General features: G+C 42.7%; 1 protein-coding gene across 1 annotated transcript in view; it reads right to left on the reverse strand.

The window, feature by feature from the left end:
• Positions 1 to 11,497, reverse strand: part of rhbdl3 (rhomboid, veinlet-like 3 (Drosophila)) — a 58,962-nt gene extending 47,465 nt beyond the window's left edge. Inside the window, exons 1-2 of the mRNA XM_061060120.1 lie at positions 11,304 to 11,497; positions 10,459 to 11,129 (exon numbers count right to left, since the gene is read on the reverse strand). Coding sequence (XP_060916103.1) covers positions 10,459 to 10,578 — 120 coding nt within the window. The 5' untranslated portion in view covers positions 10,579 to 11,129; positions 11,304 to 11,497. The remainder of the gene's footprint in view (positions 1 to 10,458; positions 11,130 to 11,303) is intronic.
• Between the last annotated feature and the right edge of the window lie 4,917 nt (positions 11,498 to 16,414).

The following is a 16,414-nucleotide window of genomic DNA, read 5'->3' on the forward strand; positions in this document are numbered from 1 at the left end:
CTGATGCCTTTAAAAGGTATCTTCCAACAGATTGATATGAGATAAAACAGACGACGGAAACCTGAACAGAGAAAGTTGTTGAATCCAGAGGGAGCAGCAGCTGTGAACCGCAACCTAAAGTCTTTAGCTACAGGTTTAGCGTGGGCGTCGGAAAAAGCTGGAGAAAGAAAAAAAAAAAAAAAAAAAGCCTTTACCTTTGAATTATGAGTGTCTCACATTATCTCGTCTACACCGCAGTCTGCCTCGACTTCACTTCACACTCTCCAGAGAGAAGGATAAATAAGCGGGGTGAAGCTGGTGAGGCGGCTTGATTGAACAGTGCTTCACGCACAGCTGAGCACGGAGCGAAGACAAAGTGATCCGACAGCAGGCAAACAATTTAGAGTTCAAATCCAAGCAGTGGAGCTGGCGTCATGAATCTAGCGCGCAGGCATAAATGCGTCTGCGCTGGTAGATGTCAGATTTGGTTTGAGGTGGTCGTCAACGTGGCCATCTGTCTGTGGGTAAAGACTCAACTTTCCCTCCAAAAGGGAGAACAGCAGGGAATGAAAGAGTTGGCTGGGTTTACACTTGGTCTATAACGTTCCCCTAATTGGAAGCGCTTGACTGAAGACACAGAAACAAACAGCTGTACACAGCAAACACACGGTTATTGTACCCGTGTTAACAGTGCACCGGTCAGGCTTCACTGTGGACCTGTACGACCTCAGGCACAGGAATTTGTCAAAACATGTACTCGTGCGTGTATGATTTTATCTCCCTGGTGACTTTACACTTTGTGACAAAACACAGATACTCTCCGACCGCGTTTTCCGAGAGCGCTCACTATAAAAACACACGAGTAACAAGCCGTCACACACAACCACACACACAAGCCCTCAGGCGTCGGTGTAATGGGTCATTGGCAGCGCGTCACTCTGTCAACAAGCTCTGTAACCGTAACCTGTGGGAAGGTTTTACAGGTCCAGCCATAAGGAAAGAATGCACCTGCACTGTGTCTTTGATCCCCGGAGGATCAGACCGACAGACTGAAATAGGAAGCTGGAAGCAGTTTAACCGTGTTGGTTGTCGGGTATAAGTTGAAGGTAAGAAGAGACATTTTTCAATGTAACCCGGGGGAAACGTTTCGCCTTGCTGTCACGTGTAGACCCAAAATAAAAGACTAAATGATACAATGTGGGAGGACATCCCGCGATAAAAGTGCTGCAATGCTTGGACAGAATTGGAAACCCTCTGAGCTTCACACTTTTTAAAATTTGAATTCCAGTTGGGTTTTTTATTAAACCAGCTGGCAAACAATCACTTCCATTTTGCACATTGATTCATCGGGCGTTTTGAGGTGGAAAAGGTAGGCAGGTATTGCAACAAGGTACAACACTATAAAATCAAGATTAAGAATGTGAAAAATGAAGGTTATCTTGGCAGGCCCATCAGCAGGCTTTTAACCCGCCCAAGCTCCGAGGTTTGAAACATAAAATAGTTAAATTAGTACATTTTTGAGCATGACTAAACCTTGGGCTGACTAATGACTAAGGGCTGTCCAAGTTTCAGTATTTCAATCCTAAAAAAAACCCCACTTACAATAAAAAAGTCAGCTACAGAAGTAAGAGAAGTCTTTGAGAATCAATGTAGTGTGACGGCTCAGGCCTAGCCTTAGGCTTTCCTCCATAGCACACTATATTTAAAATGTATATCTTAACATAGCTGATCTCTCAATATAAAAGTCCAATGTTGTTGACTAATCACGGTCATGAAGAAGTTACATGATTGAGTCAGCTTAGAAACTGTTTGGTTCCTTTACGACAGTGTAACAAAGCTCTGACATCACTGTGACATCATACTTTTACCCTGAGCCACACAGCGCCGCCATATTGATGTCACACACACACACACACACACACACACACACACTCTCACAGTGTGGCTCTGTCCTGCTGGCTACGCTGTTTTTGAAGGTGCTGATTCACCTCCGCTACGCCTCTATACCTCCATGCCGGTGTTCTGTCGAGATGTGCTGTTTTATCCAAAAAATGCTTCTGTGGCGTGAATTGATAGCAGAGGATCTGAATACCCTATCAAATAATGCTTCAAGTACATAATAACTTTATATTAAACCATCACTCATTCTGTATGCATTGTCAGAGTGTGGGGAGCAAGTTTTTATACTTCTTTAATATGAGATATCAGGGAGACAAATATCTTCATAGACAAATATCCCTGATCAAATAATCAAATAATGCCCCCAGTACTGTGCAGAGCTGCTTGGTAGCACATCTGGATTAGCAGCACTATTGTAGGTGTACCAGTCCTGTCATGAAAAAAGCTGCATATCAGGAGCTACAGTAGTCCACAAGAGAGGACACAACAGTCCACAAAGTTAGCATACACTGAAAATGAAATGTTCTTTTACATAAAGGAGGCCAACATACTCGCTTCTCAAGACCCCGTCTGCAGCGGTACATAGACAAGCGCCCATTAACTTCAGTCGACTTGTCCAACCAGGGACCAGCTGACTGTTATCCACTGGGGTTTAACAGTACCAGAATTTTAAGTTAGGTATGATATGAATAAAAATGTAATGATATCAATAACTGTTTTGAAACTAAAATCACAAGTCCTAGGAGCACAATATGGGTTATCTTCTTGTTTTTAAAATACCAATAATCCAAAGCAAGCTCAATCCCACTGTCTAGATTACACATAATACATTTTCAATGTTACTGTATTGTCGATGTATTTGTGCAGTTAAGATCTCTCTCTCTCTCTCTCTCTCTCTCTCTCTCTCTCTCTCCCTCCCTCCCTCTCTCCCTCTCTCTCTCTCTCTCTCGCTCTCTCTCTCTCTCTCTCGCTCTCTCTCTCTCTCTCTCTCTCTCTCTCTCCCTCTCTCTCTCTCTTGAAAGCAGTTTGGGTTCAAAACACGACTCACAATCTGAAGTTTTGGTTCTTTTTAATACGATCGATCATCAAAATAAGAGAGATTTTAACGTTTTAAAACACATGGTGTCCAAAAGAACCAAAGACCAAAACATGAAGGGATGTTTTTTTTTTTTAACTGCTGTGAATGAAACATCAATTTGACTAATTCTTACAGTAAGCTCCTTCATACAACTCTTATTTTTTCTTCCAGAGTCCTTCATTATTTGAGCCGTTTACTTATATATATATATAAGTTTATAATCATGGCTGTCACCTCTGCAAAGAGCCAATGAGAACAGACGAGATGAAAGCATTGATGAGCAGACTGAGACTGAGTCCTCCTCACATCTGTGCTGTCCTCCATTAACTGTTACGAGGAATCACACTTCAGAACAGACGGATGAGAGACGGAGAGAAAGAGAGATGGGACATGAAAGGGGAGCTAAAAGCAGAAAAATCAGGTCTAATATGTGTTGGAGCTCCATCAATATTCACAATGGTCCTAAAAGGCACACACACACATACACGCTCACTCAGCAGGGGGTTTGTGCTGTCACTTCCACTGCCCCCCTCCGACCTCCAGTAATGGATTCACATTTTAAGGCCAAACATACAGGATGCACTCAGCGAGCAGAAAGCATCTGGAGGTTGTTTGATCTGATCAATCATCACGCTTCGATTTCATGACACTGCTGCTATGAGTTTGCATAAAGCAGCCAATTACGGGTAAACCATCATGTCTTCGTTCTTCCATTTACAGATCGACAGGCACAGCAGCTATTTTTACCTCTTCTGCATTAAAGCAGCAACTGTTTTCACACTCTGCCAACTGGAACTGTGCCTTTCATTAAGGAAATCTATTTAGAGCTAAGCAGGGGGGGGGGAGGCAGAGGGGCGAGGAAAGATGAGCTCTGATTACATCTTTCAATGAAAACTGTTTAAAGGCTCTCTCTGTTATTTCATCACCACGACACATCCCAGGAGGAACATTTGTTGGATGAGGGGGAGCCGCTCCTTTCTAGTCACAGTAGTCTGAGAACAGCAGAAGCGGTGGGCGAGTTATCTCCATGACTCAGCCGGTGTCAATCACTGCTGTAGTTAGACACACAGGTCAGCAGACTGTGACCCCACCATCTGTGAATGTGTCAATGGCAATTAGGCTGATGAGCACATCAGTATGGAGATCAAAGAGGAGAAAAAGCAAGGCAGACACCGAAGAAGAGGGAAACTGATGCAAAAAAAAAAAGCATTTTTCAGGAGGGAAAATAGTGAAGAAAGCATTGAGAAGAAATGCTTTAGTCATAGGAGGTTTAGGTCAAATTTATCCCTCTATAAGTTTCATATCATATCATTTATCTTGTGCAGTTTCCTTTCAATTGTTTTCCTAACCCAGTTCTTTGAACAGTGACTGCTGTCATGATCTCATTGTCTAAACCTCCTGCTGCTTCTACTGTAGATAGAACTGACAGGGCATGGCAGGACATGCTGCTGCTACCCCTGCCATGCACCAGTAAACGCAGCTGAGGGTTCCCAGTTGGCCCATCCATTAAGTGCCAGTTACCTGGGCGGTGGACCATTCATTTGAAGAGTACTTATTAAAAAAAAACAGAGAGGGGATGCTGAATAGAAGGTGCCAGCTGTGCGTTGCCATGAGGCGAGGCTGCTCTGCCAGACAGACAGACTTTAAATAATGACCTCCCTTTACGCTCAGGCATGGCCACTGAATGTTTAACTAACAGGCTCGTTGAAACGCATGACAGAAACTCAGGGAAACGCCAGTCCCACCGGGAACAGGTGGCTACCCCACTATTTGATTTCATTTGTTTTTATTAATGACACTAGCGGGGCCTTTCAAACAACACACCACACTGTCAATACTTAAGTTAAAGTCACAGGAATCTCAAATAAGGTTTTTTTTTGTACACATGGGCACAAGAGGCATAAAAATAAGTAGGTGGGAAAATGTAATTGGGGTTCTGGGGATCTTCCCCCAAAAGTTTTTTTAACAGAGTAGATGTAATTTCCTGCATTCTGATGCATTTGATCATGATCTGATACTTTTTAAAGCTATATAGCCTGAGACACACTTTATAATTTCATCCAGATGAAAGTCGATGCCTCCGTCAGATCACGTGTAAATATTAAAAAGCTAAAAGTATTGACCGCCTGCAGTTTCTATTGATGTACTCAAAGCATGAGTACAACCTGAAGAATCCCCAGCATCTGAGTCCTATATCTCAAAGCTGTATTATGTTGTAAGCTAGTTATTTAGGTGACTTTTGACACTGCTACCAAGAGGCTCTCCACATAAATATTCAGGGCAAAACTCTGTGTCAAAACACAAACATTTAGCAGGGAGCCCAGGAGAAAGCTAAACCACCTGCAAGTGACTTGTTCACAAAGTAACTGGCCCATGATACAATTCAGAATAAAATAATCATCTGAAGCGCAGGTAGACTCGTCGTAGAAATAAAACAGATCAGGCTTTTACTTTGAAAAGCATACCGAAGCTATGTCGGACGCCGCTTATTCGACTTTGGCAAACAGTGCTCAGCAACTCAAAGCACCACGGACTGGGAGCGTCACACGTGTTCTTGTCTAGGACTAGTTCTGTTCAGTTCAGTTCGTTCATACTTTGAGTTTACGTTCACATTCTTTACTAATTCAAGCCAAATTTGAAGGCAGTTTCAGAAGCACTGGTGTGATTACAAAATGTGTACCATGTAGATAATGCAGCGCGCTCGGTACAACAGCATAGCACCGACTTAAGCCCCTCTGGCTATAAGACATTCCTAAAAGATCAAAAAGACTTTTTTATGTGCAGTTACAGTAATGTGTTGGGGATCATAGCTCCGTTTAAGGGCTGTTCTCTACCACCAAGCAAGAAATGAAGGGGGGAAACACTTTCATGGAAAGTATGCAGCCATGTGAAAGTGTTTAATCTCTAAGCTCCTGCAGGCGCGTGCTTGGGGCGTTTAAGCATGCAGTTGGGAGCAGGCTGTCAACACTAAAAAAAACTGGGGACATATCTAGAGATCTATTACACGCACACATGGACATACAAAGCCTAGAAACAAAGCAATGTTTTCTGTCCACAGATGCTCTTCATGCTTTTAGTCTTCTGTCACAACATAGGTCAAACATTCTGCAGTGACCAGCGATCGAAGAAAAAGCATGATTCTACAGCACAGAAAAACCACACAAAGTCAATGGTTTGTATAAATCTCGTCTCTACAAGTCTTCCATCTACTTTGAGTTGAGCCAGGTTTCAGTCTGTTCACCTGGGGACTTCCAATCTCAGGCAATACAAGCACTCGTTATCTAAGGGGGGCATTCCCAGGTTTCCCTAGATAACACAGTGTGTCTGTGCTGTAGGGATAGCCCTTCATAATCCACATTCTGCAAAATCACTAACTGTGAGGAGGACACTTTAAACAGTATAGCTTCCTGGTTCTTAAAATTCCTAAAAGTGAACCTGAGACATAAAAAAATCAGGGAATTCTTACAAAACACGTTCCATTTAGCTCCTCCAGACTCAAGAAAATCCAAGTGATGTGCTTTTCTAAAGTCAAAACAGGAATGTTTGGTTCATTTTGGGGTCCAATCTAGACATGCTTAATGCGGTTTATCAGATAAATCCAATCCGAACATTCAGGGGCACTAACGTTAGTGTGCATATCAGTCAGCAAGGGATGGATCCTCCAAAACAGGCTCCTTTCCTTCTTTTTAATGACATACTGTACACACTGTGTGTAATCAGTCTTTTCAGATAGGTGTGTGTGTTTAAAGGACAAACAGAGGCTGGGACTCTGATTATGAGGTGGAGAGAGGCCACTGCAGCTGTCATCCTCCTGAAAGCGTCTCCTCTGCTTCATTAAATATTAGCTTCTGTCTGTGTTTGGTCCTCGTGTTTGTTTCAGGCGATGGGGCAACAAGAATTAAAGCGTCCTGAGGTCTCTTACTTCCTGCACGCAGAGCGAGGAGGAAAGCACTTATACAGCAACAAAATCCTCTCCGGGGAAAGGAGAGAGGGGTATGAGGGAAGAGCGAACAGAGCGACGCAGCACTTTGATTCCTGTCCCCGATGCTCTGAAAGCCAGAAATTGATAGCTGTATGTGCAGAGTTCACATGGGAGCAGGGTGCAATGATATCACGGGTAAGGTTGTGTACACAGCCTGAACTACATTATAGAAAATTAAGGAAAGTCACATAAAAAAAAGACAAGGGAGACAAGATGATTCTGTCTTTTCTGTGCTGTGTTACATCCCCTGAAGTTATGGATAGATTTGAATGTGCGCTGCATTTGATGAGGAAGGAATGAAGTTTGATTGACATAAGAAATACATCATTGTTTTTTTCCCCCCTCTGTACATCTTATTCTGAAGATATCTTATACAACTGAATAAGTTACAGCCAGCGGCCTGAATGTCATATTGTTGATTACAGGAACTATGGGAATGGAGTAGTCTTAAAAGAAACTAGTTTGCAAAAAAAAGATTTTCATGGAATTTTAAAAAAGGACTTAAGTAGTTAACTCTCTAAGCTCTGTATACAAGTTTTCATAAAGTGGCAAGATTGTCGGTTTAGGAAAGAACAACCCAAGTTTTGAGAGTGGAAAAAAATGTGGAGCATTCTACAACTTGTATTTTTTCCATTCAATCCAAGCGTCCTTGGGTCAACACATGAAGAAACAAGAGACTGAATCTACGCTGATGCCAATAGTTACCCCTTGCCTAGTCCAGCCTTCAGTTTGTTGGCTTTTTCCACACACGCACAAGACTTGCATGTGTGAACGCAAATAGACAGATTTTCGTCCCCTACTTAGCCCTATGTTTCCAGCCAGACTCTCTTAGTAGAATTTCCACATGAAGTCGGGGTGTGCTAATGTGTGAAGACATCAGGGAATACTCAGCGAGTGAGCAAGCAGAAAAGAGAGACGAGGTTTTGAAATCACACAACCAGTGAGCGATCGTCATGCAGCTTCATACACTCTTCAGCTCCTCCGTGTGTTCTTCTCCACTTTTCAGTTAACACTGCGGATACGTCAAATGAACATTGATAGAAAGGCAAAAACTGTCATCATAACGTCAGACTCCACGCTTCATCTGCTAATTCTGTGTCGTCCCACTGAAGTCATGTCCCACCTCCTGAGACCTCCTTTACTGTCCCACAGTGAAAGTCTTCCACTGTGAGGTGCATCTGTAAACAGGCTACTCAGAAAAGGTTTTCATGGGCAGCCTGTCCACAAATGTTCTAAAATGTTTCAGGAGTGCGTGGGCTTTTGTGTTCTGGCGTATTCGTTCGTCGATGGGTCATTTTCCTTCTGCCCTCTCAAACGCTGCCAAGAAAAAGCAGTGCAACCCGTGCCCTGGACTTACATGCATAGATGCACTTGCTGTCACCTGTTTCCGTGTATCTTAGCAATAAACAAATAAAATCCCAGACATCACTCTGTTTTCATTCTCCTTTGTCTCTCTTGCAATAACACAAGTTGCCAGACTGGTTTAAAAACCCTTCTCCTCCTTGGTTTTAGTGGCCCATCATTTCTTTTCCTTTGACACGTAACAAAAGCTGGGGGTCTCCGAGGTCACTCCCTTGACAAATGGAGCAACTCATTGTGAGCAGGAAGAAGGGAAAAGAGAATAAAAGAGTGAAAGGACATTTGTAGCTGCCAGACCGGGCAGCGACCTCGCCTTTTGGACAAACCAACGCTTTTTTTTGAAGACCGACATCCACTTGAGGAAACTCAAAGCTGTGCCGCACGTTTAAAGACAGCGGACTGAGAGGCCCTCTTAATGCCTGTCCATAGAATATGCTCAATCACTCATACACACACACACACACACACACTAGCTAGCCTTCCCGTCAACCCATGGGACCTCAGTTGTCCCCCTGAAAGAGTGACCCTGACACGAGCCTCCGATTCAACCCTCAACATCCCCGCTAACATCCTCCAGACACACACACACACACACACATACAAACCCCCCAGAGAAAGTAGGGGGCCCCTGGGTGGGCAGGTGCTGCAGCAGCCTCACATAGTGCATTCTGAAGTGTTTATGTATGCGGGTGTGTGCGCGTGCATCGTGTGCGTGCGCGTGTTTGATAGTAAGGGGCCCGTTTGCCGTCTGCCAGTCCAACATGCTGCGTGCATGAAGGGCCAGACTGTGTTGCTCTTCTCCTGGGGGTTCTTGGCTGCAACAATGTGTGTGTTTGTGTGTGTGTGTTTTTGCATGTGTGTCCTACAAGATTTGCCTGACCGATAGATCAATGCATCAAGGATTATGGATCAGCCTAATAGCATTATGGGGGTCAATGGGAGCGGCCGACACACCCACAGCCTCCAGGGGTCTCCTGCCCCTCTGATGCTCTCTCCTCTCTGCAGGCGGCCCTGGCTGCATCTTCTTCTGTGTTTTGGTACCCAGCAGGAAAAGCATTTAAGTCTGCACTTGGCTAGATTGTGATCTAAAAATACATTTGTCTAATCAGCCTAAATCACAAACGGAGGCTGAAGAAGAGAAAAAAAAACAAATGAAACCCAGTTTGTTTTCCAAAAGAAAGAAACTCGTTAAGTTTCAGCAGTCATGAAAGAGAAGTAAAACAGCTGTTTGCAGAAGCAGGAGAAGTTTTTGGATTCGTTAAGCGGGGCCCATAAGCAGGAAAGGGCGGTAATGAGTGAACCCAGAGGACTTAAAAAACATAAAACATTAAGTTTTTCTAACAAGTTTCTCTTTGGATCCAACATAAAATACTTCCTATAGCAGCTGTAAGTCGATTTGATTAGTAGTGAAGCCAGGTGTGCCGCACATTCAAATGTCAGTGTCATGAAGCATGGACATCATTTGTTAATTTCACACTTGAAAAAAGTTAAATATAGACGTGTGTAGTAGAGCGAATTTCCACGTAAAATTATCTTTTTTTTCAGTTGCATAAAGGTTATATTTGCATTTTACGTCATCTAAAATCTTGCCCATGTTTCATGACCTTTAAGCAGGACAATTCAGTGTGTCAGCTGGCTAATAACAGAGATTATGTCAGACACACGATGAGCACCTTGAAAGACGACACTGCTCCACAACGAGTGAAACGTGCATGTGGTGAGAGATTCAAGCAACTCTTGCACAACGTACCTGGTCAAACAGGGACTTCCATTGCTGAGAGGAGGAAAGGAGAGAGAGGGGGCGGGGGGGAGTGTAAGAATAAAGGAGTGAGTGAGAAGAAGAAGAGGTGAACAGGAAACATCTCAGAAACAGGTGCATGAGCTGAGAGGAAATTATAACTCTTAGTAAAAAGGACACTCCTCTCTGTGGGCTATTTGTCTTAATTGTAGTCATGGAAACACATGCTGTTATTATCTGATCATTGTGCCAAATGAGGCTTAGGAGAAGATAATAAGTTAGCAAAGTGAGGATCATAATGGGGTCTCTATACAGACACATATACGAAAGTGCAGATCCAGCTGTGTGTTTGTAAAAAATGTGAAACAGTAGTGGTCCTATCTGGACTGAAAGTCAATATATGTTGTGTGTCTGTCGACTTACGTCCTCTGGAGCCACAGGCAGGACGTCGGTGCTTTCCAAAACCTCGATCTCCTCGCCCTCTGCGTTGGCCGCCACCGCCGGGGAAGAGTTCACCGGCGTCTCCCGGGTCCCGCTCGTCATCCTCCGGCTGCCGTGCTCCACAAACACCCCGCGGAGAGAAGCGACTCGGTTCCTCAGGAATGATTCAACATAGTGTACACAGTCTCATTTCGCTCCCCGCGTGCGTCAAGCCCTCGCAAGAGTCAAGAAAGCTGAGCATCGTGCCCGCTCCTGTAACGTCTTCAATCAGGTTCTTGGATTGGTTTTTTTTTATGGTCAGATTACTCCAGGTGAGATAATAGACCAAAAATCAAAGAAATGTGTCTAAGCGTCTCCTGGTCAATCCCAGTGAACCGTCTTCCACACAGACCTGACGGACATCTGCAGAGGAAAAGTTGGTTTGTTGATAGTTGAGTAATAGTAGGCTACTGAGCTATACAATCCATTTCACGGTCTTGTTAGTCAGCAGAGACGGAGGTGCAGAGCTGCAGAGCTGGAGGGGAGAGAGCCCTGGACGTTTTCTCGCCACGAACCGAGGCAGCAGTCCAAGTTTGAGAAGCAAAGGGACACACGTTGGCAGAAAGAGTCTTCACACTTGGAGAGATGCGACGCAGTAGAGAGCGCACATCCATCTGAAAGAAACAATGACATCATCAAACACAGACTAGGACGAAGATGATAAACGACAAAAAAAAGGGGGGGGGGGCAGGTCACAAAACTCGACTTAACACAGCGTATATTCACATGGCAGTCCCCGAAAGACCAGGCAAGTGCCCAATTTTTTGGTGCGTCATGCCGCCAGATACCTGGCACGCGGCTCTCTGCCGGCGGCGCGAGCGCGGGGGGACAGCTGCTCTCTTCGCCGCGCGCAGAAGGGAGGCTTCAAAGAGGAGGCAGGAACACACCGAAACGCCTCCGCCGGGATGGTTCGGTTCAGCTCCAGGAGACGCCGACTGGGACTCTAGCTCCAGCTGCATGCGTCCTCTCAGGCACCGAGAGTGTGAGGAGCAAGGAGGGGGCGGAGAGAGCGAGAGAGAGAGGGGGGGGGGAGGCAGAGGGACGAGGTTTGGCCGGCGGTGAGGAGGGATCACCAGACACTCCCACTCATGGGGGCTTCGAGGAACTCCGGCTCTGAACAGCTGGCTGTCACTGTCTCCCCGGCTCAGAGGCGGGAGTCGGTGTGAACGTAGACATTTAGTAAAGTTTTATTGTTAGGACACACATACACCAGAGTTATGTTTAATAATTTAAGATTATTAGGAACAACTTTAATTGCAGAGGATGTTCACTCTATGGTAGTGTCTTTCAGGTGAGCTATTAAAGCCATCAACAAAAGTTTGTGAAAAATCTTCTGGTAGGTGTTTATCCAGTTGTAGTCTCAAATGTATAGCCTACATGGTTTTACTAATAACCTTTCAAATCTAGAGTTTAAAAAGTTTTAATTAGCCCATTTAGAGAAAGTTGGTCCTATAACCCTGTAAAGAAGAACTCACCATTTAAGCATCCTTATAAATGCAATAGCTGAAAAGACTAAAGTGGGAAAGATAATTTACAAAAAAAAAACGTGTCAAAATAAATGGTATGGCCGGGGAAAATTAAAATTTGTTCTTATAATTGGGCTCTAATTAATTTAGAAATTGTGTTTTTACCATTTACAAAAGAAACAGTTAAAACCTTGCATAAAGATAACATAATGTAAACAAGGTAACAATATTTTTTACATTCAACCAACCTTCAAGTAAATCCTGCATTCAGCGTTCAGAGCTTTGGGTACATGTTTGTATTGCATTCATATAAACCACTTTTACAACTTAGAATCAAAATATCACTTTCAGGTATTTGAAAGCTTTAATTATGAAATGGTTTGGCTATGTTTTTCAGAAATAGGGCTTTAGGGTATTTGTGGTTCAGTTTTATTTCTGACCTTGAAATTAGTAGTCAAAGCTCGCCCCACTTGAGGTGAACTTGCTCCCTTGTTCTGCATGGTTGTTGTGTTGTGGTTGGAAGACAGCATGACTTGGTTAAAAAGCTGTTTGAGTGTGGAACAAGAAAGTAAATGGACCTCGAGTTGTGATAGTTATGGGGCTACAGGTCAGAGATTAAATGAAAGTTATAAAACACCTACAATACATTTAGGAAGTGTCAGTGTCAAAGTGCTAAATCAATATAATATTCCTCCTGCATGTCTGTTAGTGGGTCTGAGCTGCTCATGAGTGGATTCAGACTTTCTGCTTTATTTTGTAGAGAGCACCCAGTAACACACTCTGCTGAAGAGGAGTGCTACGATCAATCATAACGTGATCTGAAGGCTGTGCGTATTCTCCAATAATTAAATCATGCTCACCAAGGTCAGTGGAAATGTGATTTACACCGACATCCTTCAGGATTTCAAAGATAACTGTGGCAGACGGTCATAATAATTCTTAAAAATGAATTGTAATTATCATTTTAAGTTCATTCTTTTTCTTCATCTGTTCACAATACTGATATATGACATATTTGTCATGCCATATTTCAACATATGACCCTGATTTTTGCCCCCACAGCTCTTCTTTATTTAAACTGTGTGTTTGTTCAAGTATCTTTCTCCGTGCCCTGTCAATATTTGCTGCAGCAATGACCCATTTTTTTTCAGACGGGTTCATGCACATTTCATCTAATCTCATCTTGTGTCATAAATACTAATCAATCAGGTCCCTCAAACAGCATGCACTTAAAACTCTTTGAATGTCTGCTTTAAAGCCTTCGCAAAGGAGGGAGTGTCCGAGGTTGTAAATTCCAGGTTGTTTTTTCGAGAAAATAAACTGCCCCCTCCAGGTCTCCTCTACAATCCCTCCCAAATGATGGGGCCCCCGTTTTCAAACAAACACCCACCTATTACCCCGATAGACATCATAATAGACATCAAACACGTTTAATAGATGGGTGGAAGCCTTATGCTGTATGAGGAGGAATGATGTGATGGTGTTAGTGTGGAGGTTGATCAGTATCCATAGTGAAACTCCCCCAACAGTATATGATAGCATCGCCATGGAAACAATACGACCAGTTGATTTTTTTTTTTTTTTTAACCCTTGGGGTCTTTTGCCTGACTCCTACACAGCAGTGGTGGGCTAGAGTTGAAGTCTATAATGTAGGCAGGAAAAAGAGCCAGGAGCAAGAGATTAGAAAAGCACAGACCGTGGTGTTGTGATTCTGGATGGGAAAAAACAAATTATTGAGTTTTGTTCACTTCTTGTACTCTAAAATCAGAATATTAAGGCTTGTATAAACAGCCCCACAATGACTGACTTTTACCGTTTACATGTTCATGACTTTAACTCTTCTGTGTACATGGGTGACCTTTGAGGGACTGACATTTATTAATAGAAGATTAAGACTGCAGGGTGTGAAGGGTGTTTGCATTTACATAATGGATTTATATATTTCTGGATAACATGTCTAAATGTATAAATTTACAAGAATATAAATAATCTCAGGTGATTAAACAATTAACACAAAAATAAAATCACGTGGCTGAAATGCTCACATTAGGTAAATGATAGAAATCACATTTCCCCTCGGACCCAAATGTCTTCAATCAGGCTTGACATCTATCAGGCTTATGTGCCAGCATATTTTAAAGTCCGGCCCCCACAGTGTCTGTAAAGTAAAAAGCTGAACCTTGTACAAATGTAGTTGATGACCCCTGCTATAGGGGATCAATAAAGTAATCAATCAATCCTATCCCTCCACCCACTCGCCCATCCACCCACCTATCAATCTGGACCAAAATGTCTGCTTTATTATGCATATACATGTAAAAAGATAGAAGTAAATACATCTATTCTTTTATACACCTTATCATAATTCCCCCAAGTGTTGATCACTTTTCATCTTTCATATTACCAAGAAGTAGAAGAAGAGCTACCCTCTGTGACTACAAGCACTGAAGGGAATATCCATTACAAACAGCTAATTGGACAGAAGCAGCTTCGACAGGCTCTCACACTTCATGTGCGAACAGCAGCTGAAGAGCTCCAACATGACAGATGAGAGAGGCGAAATGAGTGAAAGGAGGGGAAAGAGTGTGAACAAGAAGGCAAGAGTGGCAGCTATATGAGGGTGATCTTAACTCTGTGTAAATTAGCAGCTGGGGAGTTCTGCTTCCGTTTTAAAAGGGACGCTCTCAAAGTTGTTCTGGTGGTTCTGTATATGACTCACTTGTGATATCCCAAATGTGTTCAAGTATTCATTTTGAAAAAACATCTTACACACTCGAAATTATAGAAAAGTAAATCACAAATTATTTACGATTTTTCAAAGGTAGGGTCATGTGTGCAGCAGGTTCAACAGTATTGGATTCCTTTCTGCAAACAACAGTCTCCCCCTGCTGGTCATTGGACAGAATGCAGGGTTAAGGCATTTCCACATCGTTTTAAGATGCTAAGACAACTTCTGATATTCATCCTTTATTAATCCTTACTATTAGCCAAATGTTTCAACTGACCTGTTTCCTTGCTTCCTTCCTTGTTTCCTTGCGATACCTGTGGACAAAGTGGCACCTCTTCTCATTGCTGATTTTGTCTCAGCAAAATCTAATCAATAATCTTTGCTGTGAACAAAGGATGTTTCTGCAGTGTGCTGTGAGTCACTTTGTTTGTTTCAGACATCAAAATAACTATTAAGAGATAGCTAATCTTTTTGTGTATGGTCTTGTTTGTGTAGGTCGTAGAGACGCATCAATAGTGATATCAGTCTGTTTAATTACCAGCTAAAGGAGCTTCAACTTACCCTCACTAGTTGATGTGTTACAGCTGACCTAGCATGGTTCATTCTGCAAAGTGAAAAAGAAATGGACTGAGTTGAAGTGGTATGGCTTGGTTACTGAGGCTCTAATGACTTAGTGTCCTCTTTGTGTCAAACACACCTTCAGGTTGTTTTTACCTGGCATGAACAGGGATTCTTGATTAAACAAGTTCCTCCTGCAGCCGGTCTCTGACTGACTCACATAATCACAGATACTCATTAGAGAGAGCAGTAGTGATTTAAATGTCCCAACAAAGCAGCTGCTGCAAACAATTCAGCCTCTGATGTTGAAAATGTTTTTGAGAACTTCACTGATTACACAACCCGAAAGCTTTTTAGTGGCTCTGCAGCGACTCAGCAAACAGCTTGATTTCACTTAAATGTAGGCTCTGGTTGTTGGATAAACAAGTCAGAGAAAGATTGTCTGGAAGAGAGGAAGATTGAAGGTCAAGAGAGAGAGATGTTACTCTCTACCACATATCAGATTAGTAACTCAATGCCCTTTTGGTCCCACCAAAGTGATTGCGATTGCACTGTCGATATATTTTTCGTTCTTTTTATGAATTGACCAGGTGGCAAATGAGTTTCCCCGCCGAGGATTAATAAAGTTTCCTAATCTAGTCTAAAGGTGCTCCGTACAAATCTTCATGTAAAAACAATCACACAGGTTTAATTGCGGCAAAATAGCCACTAAAATTGAATTCACATCAAAAGATCTTTCAGATTATTCAGCATTTCATTTGAAAGGAAACATGTTGTGCATCTGTCCTTTGACCAGTGTCTCAAATGTAGAAATAGCACACTACCCAACACCCCACTGCGATGACCCAAGGGTGATTTGTATTATAGAGAGAGTTCAGCTCGATGGGTGCAGTGGATTTTGTAAATCTTGTTTTTACTCAACAACTATTTTCTGATGGAGAGACAGCATATTTGTGTATCATTTATTAAGTCCTTATCACATATCAAGTGTGTACAGGATGAATAATAATAAAGACTAGTTCTCTTTAATTGAAGACATAGGTGTTTAAAAGTGTAAAAAGAAGAATAAAGAAGCGTATGATTTGGATGATTGACTCGGTTTCACAGTTTGTGAGTTCATTTTTATTATCAACCCAATGCTGCCCTC

This window comes from Labrus mixtus, chromosome 2, assembly GCF_963584025.1.
Source record: "Labrus mixtus chromosome 2, fLabMix1.1, whole genome shotgun sequence".
In the NCBI taxonomy this organism is placed as follows: Eukaryota; Metazoa; Chordata; class Actinopteri; order Labriformes; family Labridae; genus Labrus; species Labrus mixtus.